Source organism: Aquarana catesbeiana, linkage group LG03 (genome assembly GCF_042186555.1).
Source record: "Aquarana catesbeiana isolate 2022-GZ linkage group LG03, ASM4218655v1, whole genome shotgun sequence".
Lineage (NCBI taxonomy): Eukaryota > Metazoa > Chordata > Amphibia > Anura > Ranidae > Aquarana > Aquarana catesbeiana.
The window spans coordinates 67,872,602-67,893,077 of record NC_133326.1 but is presented as its reverse complement, the minus strand read 5'-3'; the positions used below and the strand labels follow the sequence as shown (position 1 = coordinate 67,893,077).

The following is a 20,476-nucleotide window of genomic DNA, read 5'->3' as shown; positions in this document are numbered from 1 at the left end:
CGAACGTCAAGAAGGCGGTGATGTACAACACGTACGACGAGCCGAAAAAAATGAAGTTCAATAGCCAGTGCGGCTCTTCTGCTTGATTCCGAGCATGCCTGGAACTTTGTGTGTCGGATTTGTGTACACACGATCTGAATTTACAACAACGGATTTTGTTGTCGGAAAATTTGAGACCCAGATCTCAAATTTTATGTGTCAGAAATTCCGATAGAAAATGTCTGATGGAGCCTACACACGGTCGGAATTTCCAACAAAAAGTTCCCATCGAACATTTTCCATCGGAAAATCCGACCGTGTGTACGGGGCATAAGTGTTACATCCTGACAGTTGTAACATGAAAAACCTTGGCACTTTCATAAACTAGCTTAAAGCAAACCTTGAGACTTATAAAACTTTCAAACTGCCACTTACTTTGCCCAGCAGGTACCTCCATATTTTTCTGTATAGTGCCCCAGCAGCAGCAAAAAACAATGCACTCCGTTAATCAAATAGCGAAGAGCTCTGGTCCGCACCCAAACACGCACTTAAATATGGCTCATTAAAGTGGAACTACACTTCATCTGAGCACCACAAACCAAAAATGCTTTTTAATACATTTTTTATATTCATAGGAATCTCATCCATCCATCCATGTCTCTGATTTATTTTGTTGACAAATCACTTTGAAAAACACCCCCTAACATCATGGGGCCCCATAGAGCCTGCCTGACAAGGACCCTGCCTCCACCCCACACAGAGCAGGAACTTTAAATACATTCTTGTGCACACACAGTGATTCCAGCCCAAATGCTGTTGCCAGCAATTAATTAGTTCCCTGAGCCTCATCAGTTTAGTAGCAGGGCCAGGGATAGAGGGTGGACTATTTCCTAATTTTCAGGATCAGGCAGAGTAATCTCCTAGGCTGCAGCCCCTAATAATTAAATCAAAGTTCCAGCCTGCCCCAGGAGATTGATATAGAAGAAGAGGATGGAACTTTAATAAAATTTTTGGGAGCAGTGGCAAGGAGAATTACTCTGCCTACTCTTGAAAATGAGCAAATAGTCCCTTCTCTGTCCCAGCACCTGAACTGATGGGGCCAGGGGAACTTTTATTTAATCACTGGGAGCCACAGCCCCTGGGATTGCTGTGCATGCTCCCAAAGGTATTTAAAGAGTCTCCACTCTGCCCCCGAGCCCCCTGCTGAACTGATGGGGCCGGGTCCAGTACAGGAGGGCCAGTTCTACCCTCCTATCAGTGGCCTTGGGATTATTGCTCTGATGGGCACCTCACTAACCAACAGAGAGGTGAAGGAGGAGGTGATCCACAGGTGGAGACCAAAGAAACCAGGTACTTTTTGCATATCAGATGACCTTGGTATTCAGGCTCCTGGGGGCTCTATAGGAAATCAGTGACGATGCACAGACACTTGGAGACTCCTGATGAGCAAATTAGGTGGCAGTTTTATACATTTTAATATATTTATGACACTTTGTATGGACCTTATCTGGCTTATTTCAGGTGAGCAACTCCCCAAGTGGTTAGGGAAGGACAGTATTGGCAAGCCACGAGTTTCCAATGTCAAAAGCAAGTTAGTAGTCACATCTCCCATATTTCTATCCTGGCAGATTTTTTTAAAATGAAACGTGCAATGGTGAAGTATAGAGGTACCTACAGACCTCTACTAAATACCAAGAGGGACATTAATACAACTATTTCATCTTCAGCCACATTTTATCCTAGATTCTGTCAAAAATCTCCAACCTAATTATGGTGCAGAGCCTTATTAAGGTCATATACAGTATGTCATGAAGATAAGTAAAGGAAAAATAAATATCAAGTCATTAAAACATTTGTAAAGCTTATTTTGTTTTATTAAAAATTAACCACTTCCATACCAGGCACTTCCCCCCCCCTCCCTTCCTGCCCAGGACAATTTTTAGCTTTCAGCGCTGTCGCACTTTGAATGGCAATTGCGTGGTCATGCAACACTGTACCCAAACTAAATTTTTATCATTTTCTTCCCACAAATAGAGCTTTCTTTGGTGGTATTTGATCACCTCTGCGGTTTTTAATTTTTGCCCTATAAACGAAAAAAGACCCTCAAAAAAAAAACTGATGGGCACTGATAGGCGGCACTAATAGGCAGCACTGACGGCACTGATAGGCAACACTGATGGCACTAATAGGCGGCACTGATGGGCACTGATAGGTGGCACTGATGGGCACTGATAGGTGGCACTGGATAGGCAGTACTGATAAGGAGCTACTGACAGGCATTACTGAGTGGCACTTTGATGGGGCACTGACAGGCATTACTGATGGGGCACTGATTGGCACTTTTTTGGGCACTGATTGGTACTGTTGTGGGCACTGATGGCACTGTTGTAGGCACTGACAGGCATTTATTATGGGGACAGGCTGGCAGGTGTTGGGCACTGATTGGCATCTTTTGATGGGGGCTGTGCTGATTGGTCACAGCTGATCACGTGGTAAGAAGCCTCTGTCAGAGGCTTCATACCACGATCGGAGTTGCGGAGTGTCAGACTGACACACCGCACCTCCGATCGCCGTGCTGCGCACCCCCGCGGGCGTGCGCCAGCTGTGATATCCTGATCACGTCATATGATGTCTGGTCAGGATATCACAACCACTTTGCCGCCGTCATTCTGCTATATGATGGGCGGCAAGTGGTTAAACATGTTATGCTTACCTGTTCTGTGCAATAGTATTGAACAGAGCAGCCCTGAACCTCCTCCTCTCAGGTCCTCCACCGGCGCACTGGGCTCTTCATCTTCTTGGTACGCAAGCATAGGAAGCTGCTTTCTATGGTGACACACCTGCGGGCTTGTCTATTGACACACACACCCGTGGCTCAGCCCCCCCCTACTCCCTGCACACAGTATTTGACTGATAGCAACAGTAGCCAATGGCTCCCACGGCTGTCTTTGTGAGCAGAGAGAGAGGAAAGAGCAACTTCAGACAGTTCGGGCTCAGGTAAGTCTACGGGGTAAGGAGGCGATATAAGTTTAGGGATACTTTTTACCATAATGCAGAGAACGCATTATGATAAAAAAGTGTCCAGCCTTTATTACTACTTTAATGAAACATTATGGAAATCAGGAGCTTTGACTTCACTCAGATTTTTTTCCTTTACATGCTTGCTCCAAATCATTGTTTCAAAATACAAAGCCATACACAACTGAACAACTGCCATTTTCAGAAGGAGGTAGGCAATGACAGCCTTTCTAAAGCTGAACTCTGGGAATAAGACAAATTGTACCCTTGAAGTTGGACCCCCTGCACTGCCAGGGTTAAATGCTTGTTTTGTCTAGGGGTACAGTAATAAGTAATAAGGTGGTCCTCCCTGCATTGTACATTCGGAAGCTAGATTGTGCCCAAGGCTCAAAGCTGCTCATAAGGGATGCCGTGAGGCACTGGTGCATGGATTAAGGGACCCTGCTGGGGCCAAGTTTAAAGTAAATAATACACCTTACCATTGCACCTCTAGACTAAATAAGCATTTAACCCTTGCAAATGGGGAGGGCCCACTGCAAGGGTGTATTTTGTCTCATTACCAGAGCTCAGCTTTAAAAATGAGACCTGGTATCAGACTATATAGTGAGCCACACAAGTTTTTACCTTCTAGCAAATCATCATTATGATCATTTATTGTTCATGGTCTACAGTCTTCCATGAATCTGAGATAAAGGAGACTGTTGATGTTATAGTATCACTAGAGATAAGCACAGGTTAATTTATTTATGTATACTTCCCCATGAAACACAAATTCCTAAATTGTGTCCACAAATTTACATACAGTTGTACGGAAACCTAACAAATACTACTGCTGGCATGTACTCTTGGATTCCATGACTGGTTACAATAGTAAATAATTATACTGTATCAGTTCTGTTTATGCTCTGATACTTGTAGCTTTAATAACTCTTTTCAAAAGTCTGTTTGCACAAGCAACAAACACTAGTGAATGGTTTAGAACTGAGACTTTCATAGCATGGCATATTTTACTCCATATGGTAAGAAATATGTGGTTGACTTTTCTCCCTTATCATAAATCTCTATAGATTTGGCACTCTGCCTGGTAAGGCTCTTTTCCTAAGGGAAGATTCATTGGTCTATTCCAGACACATGAATATCACATATGCAGACTGTAAAGCTAAAGCAAAGAAAGTACTTGAATAGTTTGCTACTTGAGGGTCCCCCACCCCACACACAATAAAAAGATTACATTTATAAGCTATGCAATGTGTTTAAAGCCAAGAATTATAGTTTGTATATTACTTTCCCCAGGAGAAGGCTCCTTGAGAGGTTAGTGGGTTACTATCAATGTAAATGAGAAGCTTTACAAACATCCCACATTAATAGGAGAGCCAGGCCGCAATTGTAGTTCTGCAAAACACCGTGCATCAAACGAGAAGTCGCACAGTCTACTCTCAGGGGGCTAATCAAAACTAGAGAAAAGGAGATTGATACAACATTAAAGGTAAATCATATTTATTTTTTTATTTATTAGAGAAAAAAAATGAAGCGGCCACAATAGAGTTCAAATCATTTCCTATTTTCCTTGTGAATAATATATTTCCTTAGTGTTTTGCAAAATAAAAAAAATGTATTAAAAATAATAAGAATAAGGTTCAATTCCTCTCAAATTTCAGTTTTGGATGGACATTGATGGGTTCAACTGCTTAAAGCTGAACTCCTGGTATGATCTTTTTCCATACCCATCCAGTTTGGTACAATGTAAGTAGGCATACCTCATACCTCAGGGGTCGCTGGGTAAGCTGACAATCAATGTAGTGATCGGCGCTACTACAGTGATCACTGCAATCTTCCAGGTCTTGTACCGAGCAGCTTCCCTTCAGCACACTGACAACAGGGAGTCCTTTGGTCCACACTGCTGCTATTCACAGAATGCCTTGTTTTTTTTAATGAATAAAAGGCGTTCTGCCTGAATGAGGTAAAGAATGTGACATCACCACCCCTCCCCTCCACCTCGTTTAATCAAAGAATGTTCATTAAAAAAAATACAAGGGGGTTTATTTACCTAAAGGCTAATAGGCTGTGCACTTTGCAAAAGGCAGTTGCACTCTGCAAGTGCATTTGCTCCATAGCTTAGTAAATTAGGTAAAGCGTCCCTTTGCAAAGAGTACCCAATCATGTGCAAGGAAAATTTAAAAAAATGCATTTTAGCCTGCACATGATTAGATGGTGGAAGTCAGCAGAGCTTCTGCTCATTTACCAAGCTGTGGAGCAACTACACATTACAAAGTGCACAGTGTATTTTCCTTGTATATCAACCCCAATGTGTTCTGTAAATGGCAGCAGTGCCGAGCAAGTGACACCCTGTGGTTAGTGTGCTGAGGGGCAACCACTCGGCACGGGATGTGGAAGATCACCAACTGTAGTAGCACTACTACAGTAATTGTCAGCTTGCCCAGTAGCCCCTCAGGTATAAGATATTCATACCTACATTTTGCCAAGCTGGACCAACGTAGCTATGCAATAAAGATCATACCTGGAGTTTAGCTTTAAAGTGAAGTTATGTTTTACTCAGAAGTAATGAGTATGTGTGTTTGCTCCACATGGCTTGTCTTTGCTGAAAAAACAGAAGCAATAGCCACTGGGAAACATGCTTGTAACATGTAAAGATTAAATATCAGTTCTGGGTGGAGTTTACATTTTTATGGCAGAAAAAAAATCTGTATGCTATCTGCAAGAAGAAACTCTTTCCTTTGCTGCCAAGAATTTAAATATAAATTGTGCACTGATTTCCACGCATCTGAAAAAGCCAGGGACAAACAATGGCTACAGATAGAAGACTCTGGAGCCATAAGAAGATCAGGAGAAAATGGTAGAGGGCGGAATGACACGGGGGAGCACAGACCTCACATTGCTGGAGGTGCACAATTGGGGTAATCATGCGCTACTGTGCAAGTATGCTGTGAATATAGCAAGAGCTCCAAGAACACCATTTAGATGCAGTTTTGCTCTAACAGCCGACACGTAAGCCTTATGTAACAGTGGGCATTCTGAGACCCTAATCATATACTAGTTCCAGCACAATGATGTGTTCTTCCAGCCTTACTGCAGCTGATGTAACTGACAAGCCCTGGTTGTCCTTGGTTGGTAACAACAGTTTCCCATGGGCTAAGAAAGTAGACCACACAAAGTGGCCTATAACACTCCTGTGGTTTGTAAGTGGTGGATGTCATCCTAAACTACAATACTTTATATGTAGGATTGAGCTTGGATTTGGTCTGAACCCATGTTTGGTCGAACCCGGAAGGAAGCTGTCAATGCTGGGTCAATCAGCTGAGGGCGGGGTATTCCACACCCTGCAGCTGCATGTACACAAAGGGGCAGGATGCTCTTGACATCAATGACCTAATATGGCCACAATGTCAATGATCTAATAGGGCCATATATGCTAAATTAGGTCAATGATGTCACAAGCAACCAAACCCCTTTGTGTACACGCAGCTGCAGGGTGGGAATTTCCCCATTTGCAGCTGATTGACCCGACACTGGCATGCTTCCTTCAGGGTTCAGACTGAACCTAAGTTTATCCCCATTTAGGAGCTAACACGGTAGCTGCTACTCTGTGAAAAATGTATGCACTCAATGTAATACTAAATATAATACCATATCATCAATAATAATCTTTATTATTTCGCTTCCTTCATAAAATAAGTACAACACATTTCACAGTTTTGCATTCTTTCAGCATTTATTTCCTTTGCAGCTCTCTGCATTTGGTTACACACCATCTCACAGACATAAAGGAAGTTGATCCTGGAACACTTACCTCTGCCAGAGGCTGTGACCGCAAGTCTGAACAGGTAGCAGATAGCTATATACAGTACCAACCAACAGCTGTCTTCTGTCTACATTGAGGTTTGATGGTGGAGCACTCTGCTCAAAGTCACCAGCCCGACATGTATGATTTTTACTGTCCAATGAGAGCAAATGCCATTCTTACCCCCAACCCAGTCCTTCCCTTATAACAGATCCCTTTCACCCTATTCTTTTTAACTTGCAAATATCAAGAAACAAACACATGCACACCAGGCTACAAAGAGGCTGGTACCTTTGTAGTAAGCAGTAATCAGCAGATCCATTCTCTGCCTGAACCGAACATACAGTGTTGTGGCAGGCACCAACAAGCGCAAAGAAGAAGGAAAGAGGAAGGGACGAAGATAGCTGCATGCAAGACTGGAAGATCAAGTGAAAAAACAGAGGAAGAGATTAGGTAAAAGAGATACTTATCACTTGTGTAGCATAATGCAATCTTCATACACATGAAGTATGTCTTATGCCGTGTACACACGGGCGGACTTTTCGGCATAAAAGGTCCCACGGTCTTTCCGGCGGACTTTTGACGGACTTTTGATGGACTTCTGACGGACTTTCGAATTAACGGACTTGCCTACACACGATCACACCAAAGTCCGACAGATTTGTACGTGATGACATACGACCGGACTAAAATAAGGAAGTTGATAGCCAGTAGCCAATAGCTGCCCTAGCGTAGGTTTTCGTCCATCGGACTAGCATACAGACGAGCAGATTTTTCGACCGGACTCGAGTCCGTCGGAAAGATTTGAAACATGTTCCAAATCTAAAGTCCATCTGATTTTCGACAGAAAAAGTCCGCTGCAGGCCCGATGAAGCCCACACACGGTCGAATTGTCGGACAGATTTGTTCCGTCGGATCGAAAAGTCCGGCCGTGTGTACACGGCATAAGATAGAAAAAAGGAACACTTTAGGCCCCTTCCACATGACTCTTCTGAATAGGTCCGCCTGTCGTTTTTTCAGGCGGATCTGATCGGATGGTCCATTCACCCCTATAGACTAGTGGATGTAAATGGACTGGTGTCCGTTTACACCCGCCTACTTCTTTTCCGAGCTGGTCAACTAAAAACAAATGGAAGGGGATCTGTTCTCCTCCATCTTGGTAGATCAGATCAGAGGGTAGATGGGTGTAAATGGACAGCAGAGTCGGCCAGTCGCACATAGAGCAGAGCGGGCTCTGTACGTGACCGCTCTGTAGAAACTGAACGGACACGGACCTGTCATCCGCCCACTCTGCTCCGCTCAGCAGGGGATCAGAGGACGGATCCCTTGCTGATCAAAACGGAAGGTACCCTTGTGAAAAGGGACCTACTCGCTGGTTGCACTTCATTTATCTGAACTTAAAATGTATTAGCTAAATTATATTTCGAAAATACAATACAGGAAACCTCTGAATTTGTTTTCAGTTAGCACGTCTATGTGTCTATAAATGTCAAGCTGCACATCTTTATTAAATGTCCACTGTTAACCAATGCCCAAATCTTTCCAACATCAATAACTAAGCATAAAAAAATATTTTTAGATAATATTAGTTCATCAAACAGATAATTATATGTAACAGGAAAAGATTATAAATGAAAAATACATATACTATTTGGTGAAACGTTTGTGGACACCTAGTCATCACATCTATATTATCTTGTTGGACATCCAATGGGTATTACCCATTTCAGCTCTAACACATGTACACCCCCTAAACCCAATAAGGCCTTGGTTGTGCTGCTCCAGGCTGAGGTGTAGAGCCCCACTGGCACTCAGTATAGCAGGGATGCCAGCGTAAGAAAAAGTCATCCAGCAAGCATAGAAGATTTTAGCTTGAACCGTCGCTCACCATAGCCGCCGATCCTAGTATGGATGTATACCTGTGAAAGCCTCAGTCAGTGCCACTCCTCAGGCCATGCCCCTAACATAAACAGAAAAGGCAGAAGGCACATATTACCTAAGTAAAAAGGTGTTTTAATGAAAAACAATAAAACACATACTCACAAAGGTACAGAGGTAAAAAGCATGTAAATGGGAAGAAGCCATAAGGTACAAAGTGCAAATGCTTCAACAACCTCATGTTACAAATGCGCTAAAGCGTTTCGGGGTGCACACCCTTCCTCAGAGCTGTGCACAGCTCTGAGGAACGGGGGTGCGCTCCCAAAATGTGTCAGTATGCTTGTAACGTGAGGTTAAAGCAAGTGTGCATTTGCACTTTGTACGTCATGACTTCTTCTTATTTACATGCTGTTTACCTCTGTACCTTTGTGAGTATGCAGTTTATTGGTTTTATTGTTTTTTATTGTTTATTATTATAACACCTTTTTACTCGGGTAATGCACCTCTGAGGAGGACAACTGAGCGCTGGGAGTGTTTGTTTTTCTTTACATGCCCCTAACATGTTTCGCCCCACCCACCGGGGCTGAATCATAGCTGCTACCCCTATAATTAAGCCCCGATGGGTGGGGCAAAACATGTCATTGCCTCCTAAACCCCAGGGCATTTTTGCCGTGTCTGCTATGAGCCTGTTCATTCATCAATAACTGTGCCATTAATTTATAACAAAATGCTATTAATGACCCTAAAAAAAATCTAAATAAAAGTACTTACCCCTTTCACATTGTGGTCCGGTGAAGCCATATGTGCAGGCACATCGGTTTGGAGCTACACATCTTCCACCATTTAAACATCCATGTTCACACACAGCTGTAAGATACAAAAGTATTAAAACTATTTCTAATTATATAAAAAGATATAGGTTAGTACATCATAGTTATCAATGAATGTGACAAATCTGCAGTGGCAAATTCCTCAACCAAAGAGAAACGATCATAGAATTAAAACATGTTTATTTATTCCACAAATAAGTTTACTGCATGGCTGTGCTTTTAGTCTTATATATTCTCATGCCTGGCACCACTGAATATAATAATAGGCAGTGCATAAATGGCATGCAAAGTGAAAAAACACACAGTAGATTTCATCTGCCATCACTGTACAGCAGTCAGTAAATGAAAGGAGACTGACTGATTGATCAACTGATGAATTGGTTCTTAGGTGTTCCAGTATTTTCCTATTCATAGGGTACTTGCATATGGTACTGATGTTTGGCCAAAATTTCTTGCGTTTATTTTGCGCATATTAGTACGTACACGCATACATGAATAAAATTAATTCTAGCTCCCAGAATGCTATTCTAACCTATTTAAATTAATCATTTACACAGGTATGCTGACTGGCAATGTAGATTTCATTTTTTTTTAATCATCTATACACAGCGCATGTGTACAAGTTTTTAGGCAGCAATGTGCAAGCGGCCTTAAAGTGATACTAAACAAACGCTATTTAATTTACCTTGTCCATTCTATTTCTTTACGTGGATGATGGCACTGTAATTATATTAATAAAATAAAAAACATCCAATACCTTTTTCCTAATCGATATACAGCTATCACATGACCAAGCTCTTTCCCAGCCTGTCTACAGGGAAACATGAGCAGGAGGAACTTCTAGTCCTCTGCTGCTGGTCACATGTTCTAAATAAAAAAGCAGCATTTGGAATACAGAGTAAAAATAAATAATTAATATCAATAAACTGTTTTAAATTGTCATAAAATATATATTTGAAATTAAATCTTTATTATTTTGTGGAAATAACATGGTGTGGGCAGATTTCTGTTAGTCACAGGCCGTGTTAGGCCCCTCTAGCTTGTGTCCTAGAATAAGAGGGAGGGGAAGCCTCCATCAATCTACATGTAATATCCCGCCCCCATTGTGTTTAGCTGGTTAGTGGGCATGAAGGAGGAGGGAGAAAGTGAGCTGTCATTTACCATTGTGTATATGCCCACATGTGTGACGCTATATTCATATGGGCTGCTCAGATGTGATAGGGAGGAAATGCTCAGCATAGAAACTCACTAAAAACTGAGCATGTGCAGAGTTGCCAACACAGCTGCAAAATCCCTAGCTGAATTGGAGACATGATCAGAAGGTGAAGATAGAGAGCAGTAGGATCAACCAGTTTTTTTGCAGAATACAGAAAATGAATCTCATAGTGACTGAGTGAGTATGAACAGCATGTAATCATCATTTATTGATAGTTTTTTATGATGTGGGTTTAGTGACACTTTAAAGTACAATTTTATTTAGAAAGGAGATACCAGATTCTGACTGCTTACAATAGGCACCATTTTTGCTGTTTTTGTAACCATCTTCTCATTACTGACCATAGCCATTTGCTTTTATCCCATATATCTTTCACAAACAAGATTTTTCATAACAGAGTTTGGACATATATTTATTGTTTTTACTTTTATTAGTCCTAGAAGATTAGAGTAATGTACTTGTAATAAAAAAAAGTTTCATCACTTACGCTGTCCACAGTGTGCCCCAGTGTAACCCTTTTGGCATTGACAATGTTCATCACTGCATGTGCCTCCATTCATACATCTGATACTACACTGCTGAACTAAAAAGAGACAAGAATAAAACAGGATTTCATTTAGCATACAAGGAAATTACAATACTACCAAAACACATATATGTTTAAAAATTGTTGGGTAAGATTAATATGAAGTAGCTACATAGAAAATAATGAAATAAGGACTCTAGTCTGACAAGAAAGTTTATACCATTTTAAAGGACACAATAGTTTAGATCTATAGATGTAACCCATTAACAGTTTTGACTTAGACAAAGAAGGAAGGTGACCCAGGTCTGCCTAACTTTGAAATTTACCACAAAGCAGTGATATTGCATTGCATGACAAATTGGTTTCATATTGAACCAGACAAGATCTCCACACAACTAGAAAGAAATATATCGCCTATAGAGTGCTTCTTTAGGTGGAACCTTTGCAAGCATCATTCAAACTATGATTTGACAATCCAAGATTTGTCCTACAAAAAGGAGCTTCACATGTAGTGGACTTGTACAGAAGTAGCTCGCCTCCGTTGCAACAACCTATTTTCCTGTCCATAGGTACACATACTCCTTCCAGTATCATAGGGTCCTCAATGAACTCTATAACTGGTTACATATTAGAGAACTCACACACTTTGTCTGTTCTAATAAATCCCTACTTACGTATGGCACTTGTACTCCATTAGAAGATCTGCTCTCCACTGTCATAAAATCCATACATCGCATAATATATAGGCTGTTGAAGGGGTAGGGATGGGACTCTAGGGGAAGGCCCTTGTATATCTAGAGATGGTAGAACTATCTGGGGAGATCTGATGAGAAGTGCAGTAAAGGATTTATATTGTCCATTTTAAAGTAGAAAAATAGTGTCTTGTCATACAGCTTCCGCCACCATCAGGATAGACAGAACCAAAGGTATCCTCCACCTAGAACACTATGCACTCATCATATCATAAAAAACTATAAGAAGCAAATATACAGCTCTAGGCTTTCAGCTCCGCCATTCCTCTGATGTCCTCCAGACCACATTTCCCCATCACACTCAAAGCGACTATGCAGTACTAAGTAAGAAGAATCACTCATGCGGTGGAACCAAAAAAAGTATTGATAGTCTAGTAATTTATTGATGACTAAGTAATCAAACCAAAAAAACATTAAAACCATCAAAAATATAATGATATAATTTGTCCAGTTTGGAGCATTCAGAACATGAAAGGAAATGAAAATCAACGGAAATGTGACAGCTTGTGTGAGTGATTCTTCTTACTTAGCGCCACATAGTCGCTTTAAATGTGCCAAGAGTGTGATGGAGAACCGCAGTCTGGAGGACATCAGAGGAATGGTGGAGCTGAGAGCCTAGAGCTATATAATTGCTGCTTGATATTTTTTATGATCTGGTGAGTGCATAGTGTCGTAGGTGGAGGATACCTTTGGTACTGTCTATCTTGATGGTGTTGGAAGTCTGTATGACAAGACACCCTTTTTCCACTTTAAAGTGGACTGTTTTACTCACTTCCTCTTGGTGGAAAACTGTGGACTCTTAATCATTTTTTATTTTCACTGTTATTACTTTCACTGTACTACTTTTTGGTATATTAAGAATATTCACATAACACTAGACCAGTGGTCTCCAAACTATGGGATGCCAGATGCGGCCCTTCTCTTGCTTTTATCCAGCCCTTGGGGCACTCATCCACTGATACCATGAATAGGACAATTCCTCCTAATGGCACCAATGAAGGGGCACGATTCCTCCCAATGACACCAATGATGGGGCCCAATGACACCAATAATGGGGTACAATTCCTCCCAATGACACTAACAGGGGCACAATTCCTCCCACTGACACCAATGATGGGGCGCAATCCCTCCCACTGACACCAAAAATGGGGCATTGTTTATTCCCACTGATGTCAGGACAGTGGTGGCTGGTGCTCAAAAATTTTTGGGGGGTGCAAACAAACTGAAAAATACTGAAACCCCCCATCAATTGCAGCCTCACTGTGCCCATCAAATGCAGCCACTTGTGCCCATCATATGCAGCCATTTGTGCCCATCAAATGCAGCCATTGTGCCTATCATATTCAGCCACTGTGCCCATCATATGCAGCCACTTGTGCCCATCATATGCAGCCACTGTGCCCATCATATGCAGCCATTGTGCCCATCAAATACAGCCACCTGTGCCCATTAAATGCAGCCACATGCCCATCATATGCAGCCACTGTGACCACGACCCCCCCCCCCACTCGCGGGGTTTGCGGCTGTGGCTGCGATCCGTGCTGGGGGTATGGTCAGGATGCAGCCGACTCAGCCGAGGGGACTTACCTCTCAGAGCGGCGACGACCTCCGCTCCAGTGCAAGCCTCGTTATTCCTCTTCCTAAGTGCCAGGCATCCAATAGGGTGGCCTGGCGCTTTGGCCAAACAGGAAGCAGGTCTGATGTCATGTCTTCTGATTGGCGAGGAAGAAGGTTAGTGTGAAAATAGCAAAAATTAATTTGCTATGATCACACAATTGGGTGGGATCAGGGCACCCCGAGCCCACCCTATTTCGAAGCCTATTAGAGCCTCTGGCTCTAATCAGGTGCTTCAAAATGTACCACACCCTCCCACCCCTGCCATAGGAATCCATGCGTCCAGCGTCCTGAAAGGGGCCGGGGGGCGGAACTTGTGCGCCCACAGTGCACGGGCTGCCACTGCGTCAGGACCTTTTCTACTTCCAATAGCCACAGTCCAGCCCATCTTTAGTCTGAAGGACAGTAAATAGGTCCTTTGTTTAACACGTTGTGCACCCCTGCACTAGACAATTTGGGTATATGCTGCTTGTTTTTTGGTGCTGTGCATTTTTTTTTGTATACATTCTAGAAGTTTTGTATATTTACTTTTGCTGCTAACTGCCATTTTGCCTTTTCTAATGCTGACTTTAAGATCCTTAGTTAAGACATTCATAATGCATAAATTGTCTATGGTTTTATATCTCCAAGAAAAATGTGATACAATTCTATTTCTTTGGTATAGAAAATATACGAATCTGAAGAGGATCAATCCAACTAATTTTATACGATTGGTGGGATTTCTGTGTTATCAAACCTTTTTGGTATAACTTTGTTCTCATTTACAACCAAATGTGCCTCTCAGCCATAGCAAGTCCTTTCTGCTTTCTACTCCCAGGACCTTTATCTAAAATCAAAATAGGGGATTGTAAGACACTCAGTGAAATTTAATAAAGCTATAATGAAAATTTTATGGCAGTAGTTTTCTCACGAACTACCTGTGCCTAATTCAGGCAAGTATTTACACCGGTGTTGGCAATGTCCATATTTGAGAAATGACTTGCACTGGGTGGGCAGAATTTGATGGGGAACTGAGAGCCTAGTGCCCCATTAGGTTCGCTTAACTTTTGATAGACAGCTCAAAGCAGTCAACAGGTTCAAAATCTGCTATTGGTCTGAATAGCAGCTATGGATCCACCCTCTGCTGTGCTCTGTAAGGTGGACCTGATAGGGAGCTAGACTCTCAGTTTTCCATTAGGCTCCGGCCATCCCTAGTAAAAGGAACTCCTGAGCAACGCACCTGTGAGTGTAACAGGCAAAATGGCCAGGGAGGCAGGTAATGAGTGCACTGAGGATGGACCGACCTCAGTGTGGGCACCGACAGATTCATGACAGGTACATGAATTGGGTGCAAGCACCAACACTTTTGGTTCTGCTCCCTTTATGAATTCCCCAGTGTGTGCATCAGAGCGGTACACTATATTACCAAAAGTATTGGGACTCCTGCCTTTACACACACATGAACTTTAATGGCATGCCAGTCTTATGCCCCATACACACGGTTGGATTTTCCGACGGAAAATGTTCGATGGGAACTTGTTGTCAGAAATTCCGACCGTGTGTAGGCTCCATCAGACATTTTCCATCGGAATTTCCGTCATACAATATTTGAGATCTGGATCTCAAATTTTCCGACAAAATCCATTGTCGTAAATTGCGATCGTATGTACACAATTCCGATGCACAAAGTTCCACGCATGCTCTGAATAAAGCAGAAGAGTCGCACTGGCTATTGAACTTCATTTATCTCGACTCATCGTACGTCTTGTACGTCACTGCGTTCTTGACGTTCGGAATTTCCGACAAGATTTGTGTGACCGTGTGTATGCAAGACAAGTTTGAGCCAACATCTGTTGGAAAAAATCCATGGATTTTGTTGTCGGAATGTCCGACCGTGTGTGCAGGGCATTAGTCTGTAGGTTTCAATATTAAGTTGCCCCACCCTTTGCAGCTACAACAGCTTAAACTCTTCTGAGAAGGCTGTCCACAAGGAGTGTATCTATGGGAATGTCTTCCAGAAGTACTTCTGTGAGGTCAGGCACTGATGTGGATGAGAAGGCCTGACTCACAGCCTCCACTCTAATTTATCCCAAAGGCATTCTGTTGGGTTGAGGTCAGGACTCTGTGCAGGCCAGTCAAGTTCCTCCACCCCAAACTCGCTCATCCATGTCTTTATGGACCTTGCTTTGTGCACTGGTCTAAATCATTTAGTGGATGGGGGGATTATGGTGTGGGATTGTTTTCAGGGGTTGGGCTTGGCCCCTTAGTTCCAGTGAAGGGAACTCTTAAGACATTGGCATGCCAAGACATTTTGGACAATTTCATGCTCCCAATTTTGTGGGAACAGTATGGGGATGGCCCATTCCTGTTCCAACATGACTGCACACCAGTGCACAAAGTAAGGTCCATAAAGACATGGATGCGCAAGTTTGGGGTGGGGGAACTTGATTGGCCTGCACAGAGTCTGGACCTTAACCCGATAGAACACCTTTGGGATGAATTAGAGTGGAGACTGTGAGCCAGGCCTTCTTGTTCACATCAGCGCCTGACCTCACAAATGTGCTTCTGGAAGAATGGACAAACATTCCCATAGACACACTCCTAAACCTTGTGAACAGCCTTCCCAGAAGAGTTGAAGCTGTTATATCTGCAAAGGGTGGGCCAACTCAATATTGATTCCTACGGACTAAGACTGGGATGCCATTAAAGTTTATGAGCGTGTAACGGCAGGTGTCCTAATACTTTTGGTAATATAATGTATGTGGCACTACATGTATATAAGATGGGTGAAGCACTGTGTGCAGAAAAAGGCATGGGACTCTGTGTATCTTATTGCTAGTAAGGTGGTGTGAAGCACTGCTTATAACAGAGGTTTGATTGCTTTGGCCATTTTGTAAAAATGTAAAGGAACCATTATTTTTATCTTTTCCAGAAACCTTAGTATTAAAGCGGGGTTCCACCCAAATTTTGAACAATATCTGTATGTATTCTCTTCCTTGTCTAGATGCTGACATGCCCTTTAAAAAAATTTAAATCGCCGTAATTACCTTTTATTTTTCTATTCTTCTTTGCACTTCCTGGTTCTCCTCCCGTGGGAGTAGGCGTGTTTCTAGCCTCTCCCAGACTCCTGGGAGCTAGTCTCAGGCTTCCCAGGATGCCACTGAGCATGTGCGGGATCGAGCGGTGAATGCTGGGAGCACAGCATTCACCACATCCAGGAAATAAATGCTTGTGGGCTTCAAATGCCCACAATGAAAATGGAAACCGCCTGCAGTGAATAATATAAGTTATTCTTTCCGACGAAATCTGACACAGGCGGACATATTACACACAATATGTGAGTATGTAATGCTGAGAAGAAAAGTTTGTGAATGAACTAAAAAAAAAAAAAACGATAGATAGGTGGACCCCCGCTTTAAGTATATACCTATACATATTATAAATAAAATAAAGTCAGCGCAAAAAATCCAATATTTAAAAATACAAGCAGCTGAACACTGAAGGTAAACATAAAAAAACTCAAAGTACATAGGATAAATAAATCAGTGCAGCGCTATACCCAGAAGTTCAAATATTACTAATAAAACTCCCTTTAAATTTAAATCCAAAAGTTGATAGAGAAAAGGTCTCCTCTGTAGTGGTCTAAGTGCTCATGACAGTCCATGCAGTGCTATACATCCGTGATTCCACCACCAGCTAGCCAAACCGCTCACCTCAGCATATGGACCCCTGAGCTAACAGACGGGTCAAAACAGCATTTACCACTCTCAGTGGATAAAGATGGAGACTTGCATGAGCAGATGGTCACACGATATAAAGGCAGCACTCAGTAATTGATGATCATGTTCACATGCAATAAAAATAAGAGTACATAGTGCACACTGTGTGGCTAAGAAGATCACATTTATTAAAAGTCAAGTACTCACATACACAGCACTACACCCTAGTGCTGGGATAAAGGTAAAATGGCATCAAAGGATCCGGACTTCATCAGTGGACTTCATCAGCGGTAACCGCTGATGAAGTCCGGATGTGGACGATACGCGTGCGGGAGTTCCTTGGACATCACTGCAGCCACCATTACTACCTGACGTTATCCTTTGATGCCATTTTACCTTTATCCCAGCACTAGGGTGTAGTGCTGTGTATGTGAGTACTTGACTTTTAATAAATGTGATCTTCTTAGCCACACAGTGTGCACTATGTACTCTTATTTTTATTGCATGTGAACATGATCATCAATTACTGAGTGCTGCCTTTATATCGTGTGACCATCTGCTCATGCAAGTCTCCATCTTTATCCACTGAGAGTGGTAAATGCTGTTTTGAGCCGTCTGTTAGCTCAGGGGTCCATATGCTGAGGTGAGCGGTTTGGCTAGCTGGTGGTGGAATCACGGATGTATAGCACTGCATGGACTGTCATGAGCACTTAGACCACTACAGAGGAGACCTTTTCTCTATCAACTTTTGGATTTAAATTTAAAGGGAGTTTTAGTAGTAATATTTGAACTTCTGGGTATAGCGCTGCACTGCTTTATTTATCCTATACCTATACATAGTAAACATTCCTCTTTTCTGTTTTTTATGAAATAATTAATCTAGGTTCCACAGAACTCTGTCTGCTAGGAGGAAATTGCCAACATTTTTCACAGGCAGCTGTTTTTACCACTTGGTCCTGTCTCAATTTGGATTTAGCTATTCAGGTTCTTTCTATGCTTTACAAAGCAGAACCAGATCCCCGAGTACTTCTTATAAGACCTGGAGGGATAGAACAGTTGTTTATAAGGCATTTACTAGGCTCACCCTCTAATTGACAGGAACAAATCATGCAAAAGATCAAGGGTTTACAAGAATGCTATCATCATTTTGTTGTTATATCCTCCAGTGTATGTACGCTCTACCAATAAAATTCTTGTATTTGCTCCCTTTTGGCCTGTTAAATATACCATTGAAAGGTTTTTATTATATCAGTTCAACAAATGCAAAATATTATCTCTTCATCTAGCCAGAAGCCTTGTGAGCTGATAACTTGCTGTACTCTCTGCCTCTGGACTGTTATCAGTTGCCATTGTTCACTGCTATCTCTGTGTACAATAAAACACCTACCTTGTTATGAAGAAAAGAGGGAGGTGTTATGTAGTGCTAACAAACTTCCGCTAGAGTGACATGCTTCTTAGTGCAGCTGTCAATCTAGGACAGGAAGTGTGTTAATGGTAGGATTACCAGGTAAAAATAAAGGAAAATAAGTGTAAAAAAATAAATAAATAAATAAATAAAAATCAAATGCACCCACATCTGAGGACCGGTAAACTGCAATATTATCAATGTTTGTTCTTGGATTTAAATCTTTCGGCGGTCAAGGGGTTAAAGTTTATTCAAATCCAAGAACAAACAAATGTTCTTTTTTTTTGTTCTTTTTTTTCATGACCAGGCCATTTTTTGTGATACGGCACTGCATAACTTTAACTGACAATTGCGCGGTCGTGTGACACTGTACCCAAATAAAATGTATGTCCTTTTTTTCCCACAAATAGAGCTTTCTTTTGCTGGCATTTGATCACCAGTTTTTTTATTTTTTGCGCTATAAACAAAAAAAGGCCGACAATTTTGAAAAATAAAAAACAATATTTTTTTACTTTCTGCTATAAAACGTATCCAATAAAAAAATGTAAAAAAAAATCATATTTCTTGATATATTTAGGCCAATATGTATTCTGCTACATGTTTTGGGTAAAAAAAAATCCCATTAAGCGTATATTGATTGGCTTGCGCAAAAGTTATAGCATCTACAAGCTATGGGATATTTTTATTTATTTATTTTTTTACTAGTAATGGCAACGATCAGCGACTTATAGCAGGACGGCAATATTCTGGTGGACATTCAGATGCTAAATGACACTTTTTGGGGCCAAGTGACACTAATACAGCGATCAGTGCTAAAACATATGCACTGTCACTGTACTAATGACACTGGCTGGGAAGGGGTTAACATCAGGAGCGATCAAAGGGTTAACTGTGTGCCTAACCTGTGTTTTAGTACAGTATGGGAGGTGCTTTTACTAGGGGAAGTCCCTGCTTTGCAGAGACACAGTATCCATGCCTTACTTCCTGTCAGAACGGCGATCTGCCTTGTTTACATAAGCATACCGTCATTCTGCCTCTCTGCTAGATCATCGGCAAGTGCCAGTGGACATTGAGTCTGCGATACCGACCTCTGGGCTCCCGCTGTGTGTGATGACTGTGGGAGCGAACCGCCGCCGCCACGCATGCGTGCCCTCTACCCGGAAGAGCTGGATCATGTATATATACGTGATCTGGCACACAGGTGCCGCCTTGTAGCAGTAAAACTAACTGTACCCAGAAAGAACACATGGAAACTTAAAAGAGAAGTAAAGGAATTTTTTTTTTAATCATACTTACCTTGGTTGATGCAGCATCAGTATGATGCTGCATCTGTCCCCCGTTGCCTCTACACTGAGAACCGAGCGATCAAACAACGTTGATCACTTGGTTTTCAGAGCTCCGTGAGCAGAGAGACGGTGACTGTCAGTCACAGCTCTCTGCTCTTCTCCTTTCTCGCTCATTAGAGTGCTGAGCTATGGAGGGGTCGGAGCGGCCGTCTCAGGTTCTCAGCGGCTCCAGTTCGCTCCCTGCTGAAAACGGTCCACAGGAGTGCAAAATGAATTCTTCACACTCAGTGTGCTATATGAATACACAGGGCTGATGCCACACTTCTTCATGCAGGAAAGCAAGTAGCGTGAGTTAAAGTGGTTGTAAACCCTTCCATATACCCAGTAAGGTGTACTGTATACCCAGGTGATACACAGAGATGAAACAAATCCTCCTAAATAAGTTGTACCTTTTTTATCTGTCATCTTCTGTTCT

At 42.1% G+C, this 20,476-nt stretch overlaps 1 protein-coding gene across 1 annotated transcript in view; it reads right to left on the bottom strand.

Moving 5' to 3' along the window:
* FBN1 (fibrillin 1) overlaps positions 1 to 20,476 on the bottom strand; it is a 408,253-nt gene that overhangs the window by 290,266 nt on the left and 97,511 nt on the right. The window contains exons 4-5 of the mRNA XM_073623525.1: positions 11,208 to 11,303; positions 9,446 to 9,541 (exon numbers count right to left, since the gene is read on the bottom strand). Coding sequence (XP_073479626.1) covers positions 9,446 to 9,541; positions 11,208 to 11,303 — 192 coding nt within the window. The remainder of the gene's footprint in view (positions 1 to 9,445; positions 9,542 to 11,207; positions 11,304 to 20,476) is intronic.